Source organism: Acinonyx jubatus, chromosome B2 (assembly GCF_027475565.1).
Source record: "Acinonyx jubatus isolate Ajub_Pintada_27869175 chromosome B2, VMU_Ajub_asm_v1.0, whole genome shotgun sequence".
Taxonomy (NCBI): Eukaryota; Metazoa; Chordata; class Mammalia; order Carnivora; family Felidae; genus Acinonyx; species Acinonyx jubatus.
In genome coordinates this window covers 13,094,432-13,111,556 of record NC_069385.1, presented here as the reverse complement: position 1 = coordinate 13,111,556, position 17,125 = coordinate 13,094,432, and the positions used below count along the sequence as shown (strand labels likewise).

The 17,125-nt window shown below is 42.3% G+C and overlaps 1 protein-coding gene across 4 annotated transcripts in view; it reads right to left on the bottom strand.

Annotated features, from left to right (window-relative positions):
- The window catches only part of CNKSR3 (CNKSR family member 3), an 83,865-nt gene that overhangs the window by 3,962 nt on the left and 62,778 nt on the right, over window positions 1–17,125 (bottom strand). For 3 of the 4 annotated variants that reach the window (XM_027056588.2, XM_027056584.2, XM_027056587.2), the window contains 8 exons: window positions 14,644–14,685; window positions 12,055–12,174; window positions 9,778–9,837; window positions 4,851–4,919; window positions 4,369–4,602; window positions 3,535–3,659; window positions 748–956; window positions 159–248 (listed from right to left, as the gene is read on the bottom strand). In XM_027056588.2, the coding sequence (XP_026912389.1) occupies window positions 159–248; window positions 748–956; window positions 3,535–3,659; window positions 4,369–4,602; window positions 4,851–4,919; window positions 9,778–9,837; window positions 12,055–12,174; window positions 14,644–14,685 (949 nt within the window). The remainder of the gene's footprint in view (window positions 1–158; window positions 249–747; window positions 957–3,534; window positions 3,660–4,368; window positions 4,603–4,850; window positions 4,920–9,777; window positions 9,838–12,054; window positions 12,175–14,643; window positions 14,686–17,125) is intronic. The other variant, XM_027056586.2, reaches the window with a different exon arrangement.

Sequence of the window (17,125 nt, the reverse complement as noted above, 5' to 3'; positions counted from 1 at the left end):
GGCCTTAGAGATTCAGCACCCCGACTTCAGAGATGAGAAGACGGGACTCAGGCCAGGTCCTCTAAGCGGTTATTACAGGACAGCGAGGAAGAGGGTTGCAACAAAGGCCCTGGCTCTTTTGACTCCTGTTTGGTAATTTTTGGTTTGCTTAAACTTACCCTTCCTCCCATGACCTCGAGGTCTGGCAAAAGGGTCCACGATCCCCATCCAGCTCCCGTCTGCAGGCATGGACAAAGGCCGGGGCTTGCCTTTGGAGGAAGGGGAAGGAACGTGATAAGTTGTCAGACTTTGGGGGACTTCAGAGAATCTTTCCTTTTATTTATAACTTAAGACTCCCCCATATCACACTCACGTACCCATAAGCAAGAACATTATTTTAAAATAAGTAAAGTATTTTAAAGCATCATATTTCCACAGCAAGCGATTAGGACAGAGGCGGGCTGCACTTAAGTGTTGTGTGTCTACAGAGCAAAGCAGCTCCAAGTTAAAACGCAGGCACTGAAAGTTAAAACGGTAACATGATCTCACTCCGCTGGGCTTTGATGCCAGGCAGAGAGTAATGATTCAACAAGGCTTCACTTGAGAGAGATGAATAAAGGTCTCATACTTAGAATTTCATTGAGGTTTATGTTTTCCTCAGATTACCCTTCAAGTCTGCCAAATTCATCCAACAGTTCCAAATAAGGAAGGGGGCGGGGAGGGAAGTGAAAACAAATGGCAGAACAAAACAAACACCCAGAAATGTACCATGAGACGGTGTTTTCTCTCTCATTTTTGTGGGCAGAATATTGGTTTCCACCGAATACCCGGGCAACTGATCAGAATCAGCGATGGTAAATCTCCGTCTTCGGCTCTCCTGGTCCAAGAAGGAATTTGGGGACTCTGAGCCCTTAGGTCCAGGCAAGGGCTGTTTACACTTACTGAATCCTCCATAAAGAAAACTCCCGTTCTCATCCCTGGAAGACAGTGGGCAATAATTAAGTTGCTTACAAAGAGCCTCTCATACAGATGAATTACAGGAGATACTTCCTCCAGTACATATACATAAGACAATTTAAATCTTCCTTTCCACTGGAAGAAAAAAAAAAACATTACTTTTTCAATCTCAGTAACCCCCTCAGTAAACACCCCCTTAACAGATATCCTATTAAATAAGAGTAAATAGCATGATCCTACTAAATAAAGGAAAATGAAATTTTTTTTCATAGATGTTTAAGCAGCAGAAATACACCTTTGAAAAGACAGCTCTGGTTTCCCTGTACTTCTATCCTATAACTGAAATCTCCTATTTCTTACAGAAATCACTAGTTAGGGTATATAGAGCCATTTTTCTGATGCCTAAAGTAGTATCTTTGCCAAGATCCAGCAAAGAAGACACTTGATGTGTAATGGAATTGTTAGATTTGAAAATTATGTCAAAAAACACAAAGGCGCCTTTATAATTCCCAATGGAGGGTGTCTATTTTCTGAACTCAGCACAGAAACTAGCAAGTGTTGGATTAACCATTCCAACTTAATTCTTTTTAAATGTCAGCTTTTATAAAACTTGAAATTAATTTTAGTTGAATCCAAGTTACTAGTTAAATTTTTTGCATTTAGAAAATTCTATTAGGTGATCTTGCAAAAACTACTAGACAAAATACAACAGCAACTGAGTCCAAAACCGATCTCAAGATCAGCTTTGCCTGCTTGCTATTTCCAATGAACCTCCCACCTGTGTGTACCCCTTTCCCTCCTATGAGCCCATCTCCTTCTATACTTTCAAACCTGGAATCTAACTTCCCCATCCACAAAGCTTTCAAGACTCAGCCACTCACTCTCCATAACCATTTGCAGGGTTCATTCCTCAGAAAGTCTCCTTCATTGATGGTGTGTACGTGTGTGTGTGTACATGTGCGCTCATGTGAGTGTGCGTGTGTGTCCCCCCAAGCAGATAAAAAGCTCCACTTCCCTTTCCCCTTTACTATGTACGTAACCTTTTCCCTACCACTGCTTCTGTGACCCTTTGCTGAGACCCAGATGGGAACATTCAGAGTTGGGGGTTTGGGGGGGACCTCCCAGTTTCTGCTGCAACAACCTATGCCCTGGTCATGAGTGAAACTGTGTTCTCCGTGTGCAAAGGCAAGTACTTGTCACTTTAAATACACTTAACATCCTGCGACCACATGGCTCTGGTCTGTGAATGCAGGGAAGAGTTCCGTCTACTAACCAGAATGCCTCTGATCGCCTAAGAGAAGTTCTGTATGCTGTACTAAGTTCCGGGCAACCCAAAACCAGGGAGAGGAAAATGATGTTAATTCTTCTTTGCGCCCACGGGAGAGACACAATAGAATCAAATACTAGCTTAAAACAAAAACAAACCAACAAAAAGCTCCAATATAAAGTAATCTATCACTGTTAAGTTCAGCCTGAAGTTTGTCTTATGAAATATTATAGCATAATTATATAGTTCTCAATTTACTCTTGAACAGTTGACTAAGATATTGGCAGTTCTCTGTGGGCAAGAACCACATCTGTTTTGTGTAAGTTGGTGATTCTGGCCCTATACTCAGGAAATATACGTTGAATAAATGAGCCAAAATCTCTGTAAATACGTCAACTGATATAAATAAACTTGTATTTCACACCTAAATGATCCTCTATATAGCAGCTAATTTGACCATGTAACAATTAAGAGGGCACCGACTTTTAGAATTTATAATAGGCACACACAAGTACACATGCATGCACAAATACAGAGCATCATACCTACATTCACATTTTTTAAGTCCCATGAAGAACACCTCTCTCTCAGCAAAACAAAGCTGTAACCGTAATTCATGTCCCAAAAATATTTATTATCTTCCCCCCCAGAGATGATTTACCTAATACCTAATGAAACTTCAGCTTCAGGGATCCCCAAACAGCCCCTTCTCATATCCCAGGAGGAGCCAAAACAACGTATTCCCGGAGCACACGCTTTCACAAAGAGCCCGCTCCCACATAACCGCACAGCGTCAAGACCCATGAACCCTGGATCCATGCCTACACTTCCACCTAAAGGATCACACATGTTCCCCAGTTTTATTAAGATATAGTTGACATGTAACATTGTATTAGTTGTAGGTGTACAACATAAGGACTTGATATGCACACATAGTGCAAAATGATCACCATAAATAGTTCCATTAACATCCATCACCTCACATAGTTACAAATTCTTTTTTTCTTGCTATGAGAACTTTACAAATGTCCTCTCTCAGCAACTTTCAAATACAAAATAGAATACTGTTAACTACAGTCACCATGCTGTACATTACATCCCACAGCTTATTTATCTTATAACTAGAAGTTGGGACCTTTTGACCCCCTTCACTCAGCCCTTCCACGCCCACACCAAGGATCACACTTGTGAAAACTGCAATCTCAAGACTCCCTGCTGTCACACGGGAGTTCAGCAACTTCTCCCCTCGAGACCCTCACAGCTTGCACACCACCACTGAGAATCTCCAGGCACAGGAGACGCGCACACCGCCAACAGGAACAGTGACGTACCGGGGCGAGTAGGGAACGGCTGGTGGAGGAGGGATATAAAGATCCAAGATGGCGGGCTTCTCCTTCTTCAGCGAGGTAGCCATTGTGCTTTCAGGGGACTGGGTTGTCGTGGGTGGAGGTGAGGTCTGAAACGGAAGCCAGTGCAAAGGGTGGAAGTGAACTTAAGAGGTTATTCTTGGTTAACTCTCCTTCCCCAAAAGCAACACCGGGGACTGAGGTCATTCGTGTGTTCACAGCCATTCGCGACACTCCATTTGTATTCTTTGAGACAGTCAGAATTAACTGGGAGTTTTGAAAGACTGGAAGCACAGTAAAAAGTAGAGGCTTGGGAGCCAGGTCAGAATTCTAGCTCTGAGCAAATCACTTAAATACCATGCCTCCGTTTCCTCCTCAAAAACCAGCCATGCTGGCAGGAGGTCCTGCACAGGGCTGCCGCACAGATTAAATGTGTTAGTTCATACAAACCACTAACGATGCTATCACTGACTAGGAGCATGGGCTTGGGACTCAGTCTGGGTACTATTCTGGCTATGGCTCTTATTAGCTGTGTATCTCTGGGCAAACCACTCAACTTCTCTGTGCCTCATCTATAAAGATGGGAATCAATGGGGACAAGAATAGTACCAACACAGGGTGACTTAAGTGACACAATACACATAACAGGCTTAGCTCACTGCTTGCCACGCAGGAAGTACACAACTCTATGCTACTTAGTATTATATATACATATACACATACATATAAGTTAATTTTAAAAACTTTAAACCCTGGCAGCTTAATTTTAATCATGTTATTGGTCTCGAAGGACCTATTTTTTAAAATCTTGGGTGAGACCTTCAATTTTGTCACTTCTGTAGGCCAACAACAATGACACTGTTCACGTGCTGACACCAGGTGAAGTTCACAACCAGTAACGGATACCTGCACCAGCGGTGGTTTCCACCGTAGGTTTTTCAGGGGGGCAGGGGTAAAGTTGAAAGAGCCCGTGGGACGCTTCTTAAGCAGTAATACGACGCCAGTAGGATTCTCCCTCAACTTCCTCACCAGGTTTTTCAGCTGCCATCCCACCTTCAAAGAAGGAAAATGAGGAAAAGGGACTCACTCAGGAATAATGAAAAATCAGAGCTATGAATTTATTTCAAGGAAATCAGGAGCGAGCAAATAGACACCAAGATGTTCATCTTAGCACTACTTAAAATTACGGAAAATTGGATATAAATTGCAAATTAAAAAAAATTCTAGCAAAATGGCTTTGGATTTAGTTGAAAGTTCTAGAGGGGAATATTAAAAGTCTTCGTCTCGATGAACAAACTCACCACAGTTTGCTGATTAACCTGAATGACTTCATCACCAGCATGAATCTTCTGAGATCTGTCTGCAGGAGACTATTAAGAACAAACACAGAGACCTGTCTTAGTTTTTCAACCCTCTATTTCTTTCTGCTTCTATTTCTTCTTCCTTCTTTCTTCTGCAGACAAAGAGCAACGGGAACACGATTTTCTCAAGAACTATCACACGGCGCGCTTACGAGATGACCCTGAAACTACACGGTCTGTAGAGTCTGGCCCACAGGCGGACACTTGACTTCCCTACTTGATGCGTGGGCAGCTGGTACAGATCACCCGTCAACTGCAACGGCTGGGTTCATCTAGCCCCTCAGGAAGAGCGGGACACACTGTCGACACACCAAACTGATAAGAGCTGCTGGTTCACCTAAAAAATATCGTACAGGGGCGCCTGGGTGGCTCAGTTGGTTAAGTGTCTGACTCTTGATTTCGGCTCAGGTCCTGATCTCACAGTTCGTGAAATCGAGCCCCACGTAGGGCTCTGTGCTGATAGCATGGAGCCTGCTTGGGCTCCTCTCTCTCCCTCTCACTCTGCCTCTTTCTCTCTCTCTCAAAATAAATAAATAAACTTTAAAAAATATCTTACATATATCCCTATCAAAATTAATTTTACAAAAGCTGACCAACTGCTTACCACGTAAAGATCATCACTGTAACTCTGTCATCCCATCTCCTTTTAAGCAATTATTAAAATTAAACCTTGTTTACTCAACCTTATTTTACACATTATCACAATGCTATTAAAGTAGAAAGACGATGACAATAGAAAATGTATTTCTTCAGAGAAAATGAGTTTAAATTTTTTTCATTTTCACGTTGATTTCTTTTTTTTTTTTTAATGTTTATTTATTTTTGAGACAGAGACAGAGCATGAACGGGGGAGGGTCAGAGACAGGGAGACACAGAATCTGAAACAGGCTCCAGGCTCTGAGCTGTCAGCACAGAGCCCGACGCAGGGCTCAAACTCACGGACCACGAGATCACGACCTGAGCCGATGTCAGCCGCTTAACCGACTGAGCCACCCAGGTGCCCCTCATGTTGATTTCTAAATGAGTGTTTTTCAGTATTAGAAGTCCAGATTTTTATTCCCCCAAATAATATGTGTGTATATAAATATCTAGATGTAATTTATTTGTCAAATATTTTGCTCATAATATTCTTGTTCAATCAATGAAACTAGCACTCTTTATGTTTAAGATAACTCCTGTGAGCAAAAGCAAAGGATAAACCCTTCATTTCAAATTATAGTCATACCTTATCTAGGCCAGAGTATTTTATTTGGTAACTTATGTAACTGATTGAATCTTCAAACACATTTATAATTATTTTTTAAAAAATAGCACTTTTGGGGCACCTGGGTGGCTCAGTCGGTTAAGTGTCCGACTTTAGCTCAGGTCATGATCTCACAGTTTGTGAGTTCGAGCCCCACATCAGGCTCTGGGCGGACAGCTCAGAGCCTGGAGCCTGCTTCGGATTCTGCGTCTCCCTCTCACTGCCCCTCCCCTGCTTACGCTCTGTCTCTCTCTCTCTCTCTCTCTGTCAAAAATAAATAAATATTAAAAAAATTATATAGATAGATAGATAGATAGATAGATAGCACTTTTGAATGAAGTCAGGAGGGCAGCAACTAAACCCAAGACATCCTTGCTGGATCTTCTCACTCAACTGTTCTGATGGGCTCAGCAAGAAATGAGCAAGCAGCATTAAACTACAGAAACAATCTCTTTGATTTATCTAGATCCAACATGTAACTGTGACAGTTATTTTTCAAAACATTTAACCTGCGACCATAACAACCAGCAGTGCCTCACCTGAGAGACCAGCACAGGGGGTACCTCTGGGAGATGGTCTATTTCAAGTCTCTTTCTCTTGAGACACTTAAAGAAAAAAGTGAGTGAGTGTAGGCTCCTTTTTGCTCCTGCGTGTCAGATGCTTAACCCTCAGTTACAGACCAACTTCACTAAGTCTGATCAGAATCAGTCTAGCCATGGGGCACCTAGGTGGCTGAGTTGATTAGGCATCCAACTCTTGATTTCGGCTCAGGTCATGATCTCCTGGTTCATGGGAGTGAGCCCACATCCGACTCTGTGCTGGCAGAGTGGAGCCTGCTTGGGACTCTTCTCCCTCTCTCTCTCTGCCCCTCCCCTGCTTGCGCTCTCTTTCTAAATAAATAAATAAATATTAAAAAAAAAAAAAAAAAGAATCAGTCCAGCCCAGATAATCTTCCTGGCCAGGGATTCATTTAAGGTAATCTTCACTTTATAAAAGATGACCCAGAGGTCAGGAAGTTCCTGTTTATAGATATGCAATCTTAAAAAACAAGCCTAAATGACCTGAAGTGACTTTCCTTCCTCGGGATCCTCACGCATTCATTTCTCAAATGTCTTACCAGGTGACTAAGAGATGTGTTTGGCAGAACACTGGTAAAGAGAGAGCTTGATACCAAAATTCTTCCTGGGGCAGTGGCTCTTGCCTATCTTCACCACGAGCCAGACTACTGAAAAATGATGCTTGTTCTGGTTTTCTGCAGAAGGGTGATGACCCGGAAAAGAATGCATCCATTCTTCCGAGGCTAATCTAATTCCCACCTCATCTCAGAGGTGGGGAATAGAAGTATGGATGGGATCCTGTTAAGACTCCTCTCAAAGTGTTGAACAATATCAAAAAAGAAGTCAAAGAGAATCACTAGATACTGTTAGGCTGACCTTGGAATGATCCTGATTTCTCAGGTAACGTCCCCCCCCACCCCAAAATGCACCGTAGGCCTAAGATGGTCTGCTGTCATTGCTGCAGCCTGGAGTCCAAGATGGAGAAATAAAGGAATGCAGTGGGTGATTTCTGTCCACTACCACCCACCATACTAGGCTTCCACTAAAACATTCTGATTCTGAAGTCACAACAACCTTAAGTGCTAGCTGGAAAGCCATCCGGGAGCTCTCACTTTCTACTGCCATTTATGTGTAAAATATCCAGCACTTAGGGTGAGATACTCAGAAGCCCTGGAGAAGTGGGCTCTTACCTAACTTCCCACCCTCATCTGCAAGATTTAGCACATTCCAGGTACTCTGTGAACACAAGCTGAGTGACTGAAAACAATGAGTGACATTTTCGAATGGACTGCCAGATGGGATAAGTCAAGTTTTCCTTTTTTTCATCTTTAACAAGATGGAAACCACCTGTCTCCAGGATGACTTCTGTTTGATCTTGTATGGGATCGACTATATCCAGGTCAACCCTGACCCAGTCACCCAGTCTCTCACCCAGTCTTATGAGGCTGGTAGGAATTCTAGGAAATGGATCCTTACATTTGACCTTTCACGTCATTCAAAAGCAGCTTGTTAAGTTGACAGTCTGTCATTCAACTCTCATCCTTAAAACCAAAGGAAGGGGGTGGTTTGAAGAGGAGAAATGTGTGCCTTCTGGTAGTAATATGATAGCGAGCTATACGCTGATCCAAGATGAAAACTGCTTTAAGAAGACCGGTAAAGTCTGGAACCACACGGGTCTGGCTGTTAAATAATGCAGTCACTATCAAGTGATAGATGCAAAACTTCAACTCTTTAAAAACTCACATGACCGTCACCATCCCTCTGAATCCACTCAGCTCCTAAACAATGAAATGAATGGTCCATGAGTATGTTCTTGTTTATGGTTCAGCTGAAATTCGCTAAGTCTCTGACAAGGATGAGGGATGAACTGCGTCACGAGTGATGTGTTTTCTCCTTTGCACCGTCCCTGACCTAAAACCAGAGTTTCCTGTGCTGTTACTGCCGATCGGGTGATGTGCTATAAAAATTCCTACTGCTTGTCAGTGCGTTTTCACCGCCGCTCAACAGAGAATGCTTCAAGATACTACCGTCTTCTCACTCACCGTCTGCCAGAACCACACAACTTATTTCAATTTCACTGGCTGCCTTAAGCAATGCCATTTCTTTCCTGCTACAAAAATCAAGCTTGCATCACAAACCCTCATCAAAGACCATGCCATTTTATTTTATCTAAAGATCTAGCAGCTGAAGTTCAAAATGCAACATGTATTTGCACCGGATTAGAAAAGCAGTTACCAAATTTCTTCTATTTTTAGGAATTATTTCCTCTTGTCTTAGTTGATTAAATAGCAGATTAATTTCACAGACACATACTTCTTTCATACAGATCCAGGAAGCTATTCAAACATTTTTAGCTTCATGTCAACGTCACCAAAAACTAGCCATATTGTAAGTTGCAAAAAAGAAAGCATTCAATTAGCTCTACTTTTTACAAATTCAAAATGTTTGAGGGAGCTCAAGAAAAACCTTTCATGTAGTAGCATTTCCAAAAGGAAGTTAACAGTGTACAAAGACTCTCACAGTAGAAACAGTCCTGCATTTTCTATTCAAAATATTAGGGTGCGGGGCAGGGGAACTAAATTTCGATATCATATCAAATACTACAAAACACAACTCTATAAAAAGAATCTACATTGTGCAAACAGTCTCGAAATAGTTGCTTTGGTGACGCATATAAATTCCATTAAGCAACAACAAAAAACTGTATTTTACACATATAGCTACCAATTCCAGTTCCTGTAAGAGTGATTTTCAACAACAAAGATATCACTGTTTTTATATTTATGGGTTAACATTTCCAGGGTGCAACAGGAATAATTAACAAGGGTTGGGGGCAAAAACCGGGTAAGGTATGTGAACAACAGCAATAAAAGACAATTTAAATAATAAATTTACAACAGCTAGTGATAAGCAGTGTGCTTAGCAACAGAAATAAACAAAACAGCACCCCTACTCTCACTATAGATAATAAAACAGGAGGCACACGTTTAAATGAAAAGTATAGGGACTATGTGTCAAATTTGTTTAAACACACAATGGCTTTTACATTTAACGGATATGCACTTACATTCTCGGTGGTTCCAGTAATCACGTGCAATCCATCATAGGTTGATTTGATGTACATGCCCTAGAGGGAGTCGCAAATATATTCACTCATTACTCCAACATTTAGAAACATGGCCGCCAGGGAGACTTCATCTTATAAAACATTAAAGGCAATCCCTTCAGAACAACACTCATTTTTAAGACTGTGAAACATTGTGAAACAAGATCCACAAGCAGTGAAGGGGAGCTAACAAATGGAAACACGAGTGGAAGAAATCAGAAGCCAGATCTCTTTGGTATGAGAACTTGTGTACTGGGCCCACAGAATTTTGCCATAACTCTGGGGACTCAGAAGGCATCTTCTCAGACGTGCAGGATGAATGAGGCATTTCAAACAGGGACTGTTCTCTCCTGACCACTTCTTTGTCTGGTGACACAATGTATTCGGATAAATTTGCTATCGGCACTCATTGTGGGATGACTCACTGAAGCCACCAACAACCCAGACCAGGATATATGAACAAAGACTATTAAGAAACACCACTTAGGGAGTAAACCAGAAACAGGCACGCCTCCATTTTAAGGGAAGCATAAAGACAGATACACTCTTCCTGACAGGCCTGACAGGCAAACTCAGGGGTGAATGCCATATCATGGAGGAAAGATTTCCGCCGTTGGATAGATCACATACAAAACATTTTTAGGAAACTTTTATAAGATGAGGGGAAAGAGCAAAATCTCGCAGTCTGGGCCAAGAGTAGTTGCTCACCCTGGTATCAGATTTGCAATAACATATATCTTCCTCAGAAATCATCTTGACCCTGGACTTGCCCGGCTCAGCAACTACACCACACTATAATAGGACTCTCATCAAATGCTGACACTCAACATGCATATTTCTACTTGCTAAGAAAGTGAGCTTGTCAATATCTGGTTGATTATTGTTTTCCTGAGGAGAGAGACTGCCTTGGTATCTCCCCACAGCTACCTACAGACTACTTCATGCTTCCTCCTCCTCCTCTTCCTCATCCTCATCAGTACCTGCACAGCCACCAACTACTGACAGGAACTGTGCCCCAGCAGCTGGCACCTGACACCCATCATCTCATTGAACACCGTCCACAACTCTGTGAGGCAGTAATTATTACTATCCACTTATGACAGATGAGGAAACTGACCTGTAAAGCGGTTAGGACACTTGAGGACTTGGATTTAAACCCAGCTCTCTCAGACTCAAAGCCTCTACAAGCTCATCAAGGAGGCTCATGGTTTTTCCACTTAAATTTCAGCAAACTGGGGTATCTGGGTGGCTCAGTTGGCTGGCCATCCGACTTCACCTCAGGTCATGATCTCGCGGTTTTTGACTTTGAGCCCCACATCGGGCTCTCTGCTGTCAGCACAGAATCAGCTTCGGATCCCCAGTCCTCCCCCCAACTCCTCCCCGGCTCACGCTCACGTGAGCACTCTCTCTCTCTCAAAAATACACAAACATTGGGGCGCCTGGGTGGCGCAGTCGGTTAAGCGTCCGACTTCAGCCAGGTCACGATCTCGCGGTCCGTGAGTTCGAGCCCCGCGTCAGGCTCTGGGCTGATGGTTCGGAGCCTGGAGCCTGTTTCCGATTCTGTGTCTCCCTCTCTCTCTGCCCCTCCCCCATTCATGCTCTGTCTCTCTCTGTCCCAAAAATAAATAAATGTTGAAAAAAAAATTAAAAAAAAAATACACAAACATTAAAAAATAAATAAAAATAAATTTTTCAGGCAATTCATCACACCAGATGCATGCTAGGCACTGCAAGATCTGTGATCTAGGAAGCCAGGTATCTACCTGTTTGTATGCTGGGGGCCTGTTATTATAATAGGGCTCATACATCATTTATGAAACAGTTCTGAACTTTTTTTAAGAAATCATTTCTTTCAACCACCTCTTCTCACGTTCATCTAAGTGCTAATAGACACTTTCAGAGCAGATGTTGTTTTGTACCCCGAGACCATCTTTCCTTTGTGTAAATGTTTTATACCTCCTCGCACTAAGTCCTAAAAATAAAACTGTTAAAACAATCCCTTCAAGATACGAGAATACAGTTTAAAAACTGTATTTATTTGTATACTTTGAAGACATAAAACCTATCGACAGTTCGAGATGGCAAATTCCTAACTACATAATGGAAGACAATCTAGTTGAATTCTATTCAGAATTACAGTGAGAGCAATAAAGAATCATTAAAAAAAAAAAACCCAAACTTTAATAAATGACGATGTGTTCTTATTTGGGAAGAAAACAAGTGTTTCTAGAATCTCACCAGGCCTTCCCCAGGCTTAACGTTTGGCAGGTGAACTTCCTCCAGACACGCACACTGGCTCATAACAGGATCTGTAGCAGATCGTATTGTTTTGTCACAGATGCCATTTAAAACCTTGACCTAGAGTTGGAGAGGCACATAGGAAAGGTTCAATCATTAACCAAGTTTATCTCAGGTGCAGTTTAAAGAAATGCACTTCACCTACAATCTTCAGCTCTGGTCGGTGATCATTTTAATAATGTTACTTGACGAAGGCATGGCATTGGGACTTCGTATCTGCGATCCGTGGCAACGGTGCCACTTCAGCTTTGTTTAAAGAGCGCAGCTCTTATATGAATTAGGAGCACAGACTGTACAGAAACCCCCGTTTGGCAGTTAAGGACAATCATCTATTCCTAGCCTCTGCATGGTTTTTTCCTGATCGCTCACATTCTATACATATCAAATATTCACAAGGTTATTTATTTTTTTTTTTTGCCTGTACCTGCTTTTTTTTTGAGTAGGTTTTATTTTAAAAGCAGTTTTAGGTTTCCAGAAAAACTGAGCATAAAGTGCAGAGTTTCTATGTGCTTCCTTCCCACCCCAACACAATTTCCAACACAGTTATAACAGGGTTAATAATAAGATATAAAAACATTGGCCTTAGTGTGGTACATTTGTTACAACCGATGAACCAAAATTGGTACCTTATTATTAACAAAAGTCTGTAGTTGACATTAGGGTTCATTCTTTGCGGTATATAGTTCTGTGGGTTTCAACAAATGCACACCGTCATGTATCCACCTCTACGGTATCACACAGAACACTTTCACTACCTGAAACCCCCGTTCTATCTATTCATCTCTCCCGCCCTCCCCCACTATGAACCCTTGGCAATCACTGGTCTTTTTACTGACTTTGTGGTTTTTGCCTCTTCCAGAATGTCAAATAATTAGAATCATACAATATGTAGCCTTTTCAGACAGGCTTCTTTCACTTGGTGATATGAATTTAAGGTTCTTCCATATCTTTTCATGGCTTTTCGGTCATTTCTTTTTATTGCTCAGTAACAGTCTATTGTCTGGATGTTTATCTGGTCACTCACTGGAGGACATCTTGACTGCTTCCAAGCTGCAGCCTTAAGGAATGAGGCTGTTGTAACATTCTGTACAGGTTTTTGCGGATATAAGTTTTTAATTCATTGGGTACAACTGCTAGATCGTGGGGTAAGCATCTGCTTGGTTTTGTAAGAAATGGCCACAGTGCCTTCCAAGGTGACCGTACCATGTTGTGTTCCCACCAGCAATGACCAAGAGTGCCAACTGCTCCACATCCTTGCCAGCATTTGATGTTGTCATGTTTTAGATTTCAGTTATTCTAACAGGTGTGTATAGTATCTCACTGGTGTTTTAATTGGCAATTCCCCTAATGAAACACGATGTTAAACATCTTTCCTATACTGATTTGTCAGCTGCGTACCTTTTTGGTGAGATGTCTTTTCACATCTTTTGCCCACTTTTTAACTGGGTTGTTGCCTCGCTGTTGAGTTTAACAGTTCTTTGTATATTTTGGATACAAATCCTTTATCCTTTTAAAACTACTTGCTCCCAGTCTGTGGCTTGTCTTTCCATTCTCTTAGCACTGCATTTCATGGAGCAGAGTTTTCCATTTCAGTGAGATCTGTCCTATCGGTTTTTCTTTCACGGACTGTGCCTTTGGTATTGGATCTAAAACCTCACCAGCAAACACAAGGGCAACCTAGATTTTTCTCCTGTTATCATCCAGGAGATGCATAGATTTGTGTTTTACATTTAGGGGTAACCATCTTTTTAGTGATGGTTCACATTCTCTGACCCCAAACACTGACAACGTAAACTTTTTGAGACATGAAGATCCCCATGAAGTGGTGGTTACGTGTTGTTGTTTCCCCCAGATTCATCTAACCTTTCAAAATCAAACCACCAAGGAAATCAGGAAATTCCAAAGAGTGATTTTTTTTCCCCCAAGGGGGAGAATCCAAGAAGTGACACTTCTTACCTTCCCTTAATTTGTTTAGCCTCCTATTTATGGAAAATATATTTATAGCAGTTTCACTGCTAAATTCCTCAACATCAGTAGGAGGAAGGCCTTATCAAAAGGGCCCAGGCTGGCTTATGTCAAAGGGAGGAAGCGATGATGAATGGTTACAAAATGCTCTTTAAACAATCACAGCACATCCCCCTGCCATCAGAAGGGTTTTGCCAAGGATTTTTTTTTTTTTTTTTTTTTTAATCGTAATGTTCCTAAAGTGAAATTTACAGATCAGGGTAACCCTGATTAACAGGCTGGCTAGTAATTTAAGTATAATTGTACCTAATGAAATGTTCAGAGGAAACAGAGACCCCCATATACCCAAGTTAAGCACAGGAATTTTCACAGTAGTAATTTTCTTGTTGCTAGATTACTTTTACTCTTCTCTTTCTACCTAAATTAATAGACTCAAATCCCAAAGAGCCAATATTTCAAAGTATATCCTAAAGTCATTAGCCACAGAATATTTACTTGAATTAATGTGAGTCCCATTCGTTTGGGAAAAGGAATTTTACAGTCACTTCTAAAAGGTATACTTACTACGGCTAAAACTTTATCCTCCATTTCTGCTACAAGGCAATCCTAAAGAAGGAAAGAAAAAAGAAAATTGTAAGAGAGCTAGAAACTTGGCATGCCCCTCCCCCTGCAGCCCAAACAGCCCTGTATGGGATGCGGAGGGCACGGAGCGGGCACCCAACACCTTCTCAGGCTCTGCTCTCTCCTGACCAAAGAAGCTTATCATCCAAGGAACCCATCTGACCGATTATTTCAACAGAAAACCTATGAAAATCATTGAACTGAAATCCACCCACCATCTATACCGTGCAGAGAACAAGAAATCAGAAGTCGAGTCCAAGAAGGAAACCTGACAATGGCTCCCAAATGTGACCCCGTGCTCAGCCAGCACTTGGCCAACAAGTCAGGAATCTTTTAGCTCTGGGCCTGCTTCTATAAGAATAGCTTTCAAATAAAGGCTTGAGTAAATGTAGCCACAGAAGTTTATTTTAAGCAACACTGAGATTAAATCAGATATTTTAGTCCTTAATAAATGAAAAAGGTTCAACAAAACATTCATTAACACACTGCCAAAAAAGTGGTCTTGAGGTATGCTATTGATGATGTTAAATAAAGGGCTGGAGTGCAAAGCATTATTTATTCAGCGTAAGAACAAAAGACTCGGAACTGTATGAACCCAGCTGGCTGATTATAGGAGTCACCATTGTCCTGTATAAAAGTGGTCACAGTGAAACCACCAATGTGAAACTCTCACTGTTAACCTCCACAGTTAACTGGCCTACAGCAAAGGTTTCCCTCTGGAGGACATGCAGAGAAAAAGGGGGACTGGGGAGCCTGGGTGACTCAGTCAGTTAAGCGTCTGACTTTAGCTCAGGTCATGATCTTGCAGCCCGTGGGTTCGAGCCCAGCATCGGGTTCTGTGCTGACAGCTCAGAGCCTAGAGCCTGCTTCAGATTCTGTGTCTCCCTCTCTCTCTTCCCCTCCCCCACTCACACTCTGTCTCTTTGTCTCAAAAATAAACAAACATTAAAAACAAAAAAGAAAAAAAAAGAAAAAAAAAAGGGGGACCAACTAGATTCTTCAGAGTTTATTTTGCACCTTTAAGTATATAATCCCAAACTGGAACATCCTAATTATTTCATGTACACGAAAGATATGAATCAACTCTGTTGGAATTGTAAAAGATTTTCACTTCAATCAAAAGTCACTTAAGGTCACTTTTCTGCTACCACTGAGGAGTGGGGCGGGGGGCGGGAGTTAGAAATGTATGATACTCTACCCTATGATTTTGTAATCAGATTTTTGGTATCTTCTTAAATTAAAAATGTGTTAAACATTAATAGTGACTCTACTGCTCCCAAAGTTTACACTTATCCTCAGGAAAAGAGCATCCAAGTAAGAAAACACTTAAAAAAAGAAACTTAGAGATAGATTTTTATATGCGTGAAGCTGATATGAACTCAAACACTACAGGAGCAACAACTTCTGTAAAACAGAATCATTCCAGCTCGAACATGTGCCTTGCATCTTCCATCTTGTGCACAGAGCTAAACCACCAAGTACCATGGATGGGATGTGGATGGCTCATCCCGTGTTAACAGCATCGGAAACACAGAATTTACTAAGTAAGTATCAATTTTCAGCGAACAGAACACTTATGCAGTCTTGTGCTAGGAATAAAAGTAATAATGTGTATTTATGGTTTTTCATTACAGATCCCAAAATGATAATCACCCACTGGCAGAGAGCTCCTCTCAATACTCCACAGCCCACGATTCAAGGTGGATGTGTGACCTCGTGGTTCCTGACACTTGATTCCTTGACAGGTCCAAGAAGCCACCTAGAAAATGGGCTCCCTGTGGCATTGGAACCAATGGGTGAGAGGTGCTCTCCTGCCTCCCCAAAACTGTTCAAGCCAACGTGTGAAAGGGCTCACTTTTTACCTTCTGCAACCGTGAACACGGGTTCCCACAGCCGTTTCTACTGGGAGGAAGCAGCCGCAGGCATGATTTCATGCTTTTTGGCACAAAGGCAATGGAATGGAAAAAAGGCATCCTGAAACCAAATCAACCCTCTGGAGCCAGACGGTGGGGCTGAGCTCCGTCATGTTCCTCGGTCACCTGGCTCGCAGCCTCAGACCAGCCTACCTGGCAGGGACCCAGCCAGGGCAGCTATCGGGTGCTCCTTCCCTCCACTGCTCGTCCTCCTTCTACCTCGTCCCCAGCAGGGTAGCCCTGAGCAACCTGCCCAGCTGCTCCCTGCCTACACTCCTGTCTCTGCGAGGCGGGCACGATGCACCCTCACTCAGCGGAGAAGCAAACGCGACTACACACGTCGAGCACGCGGCACACACGTGAGACGCAACCAGCGCTCCGCAAATGCTCTCGTGGCTTTTTCCTCCTCTGCTTCTGTGGCCACCCAGCTTTCTGTCCAGTCCTCCTGGGCTTTCTAGTGTACTGCTCCCTTCCCCCCGAGTTTTCCCCCAGCGGGACTCGGCACCTGCCAC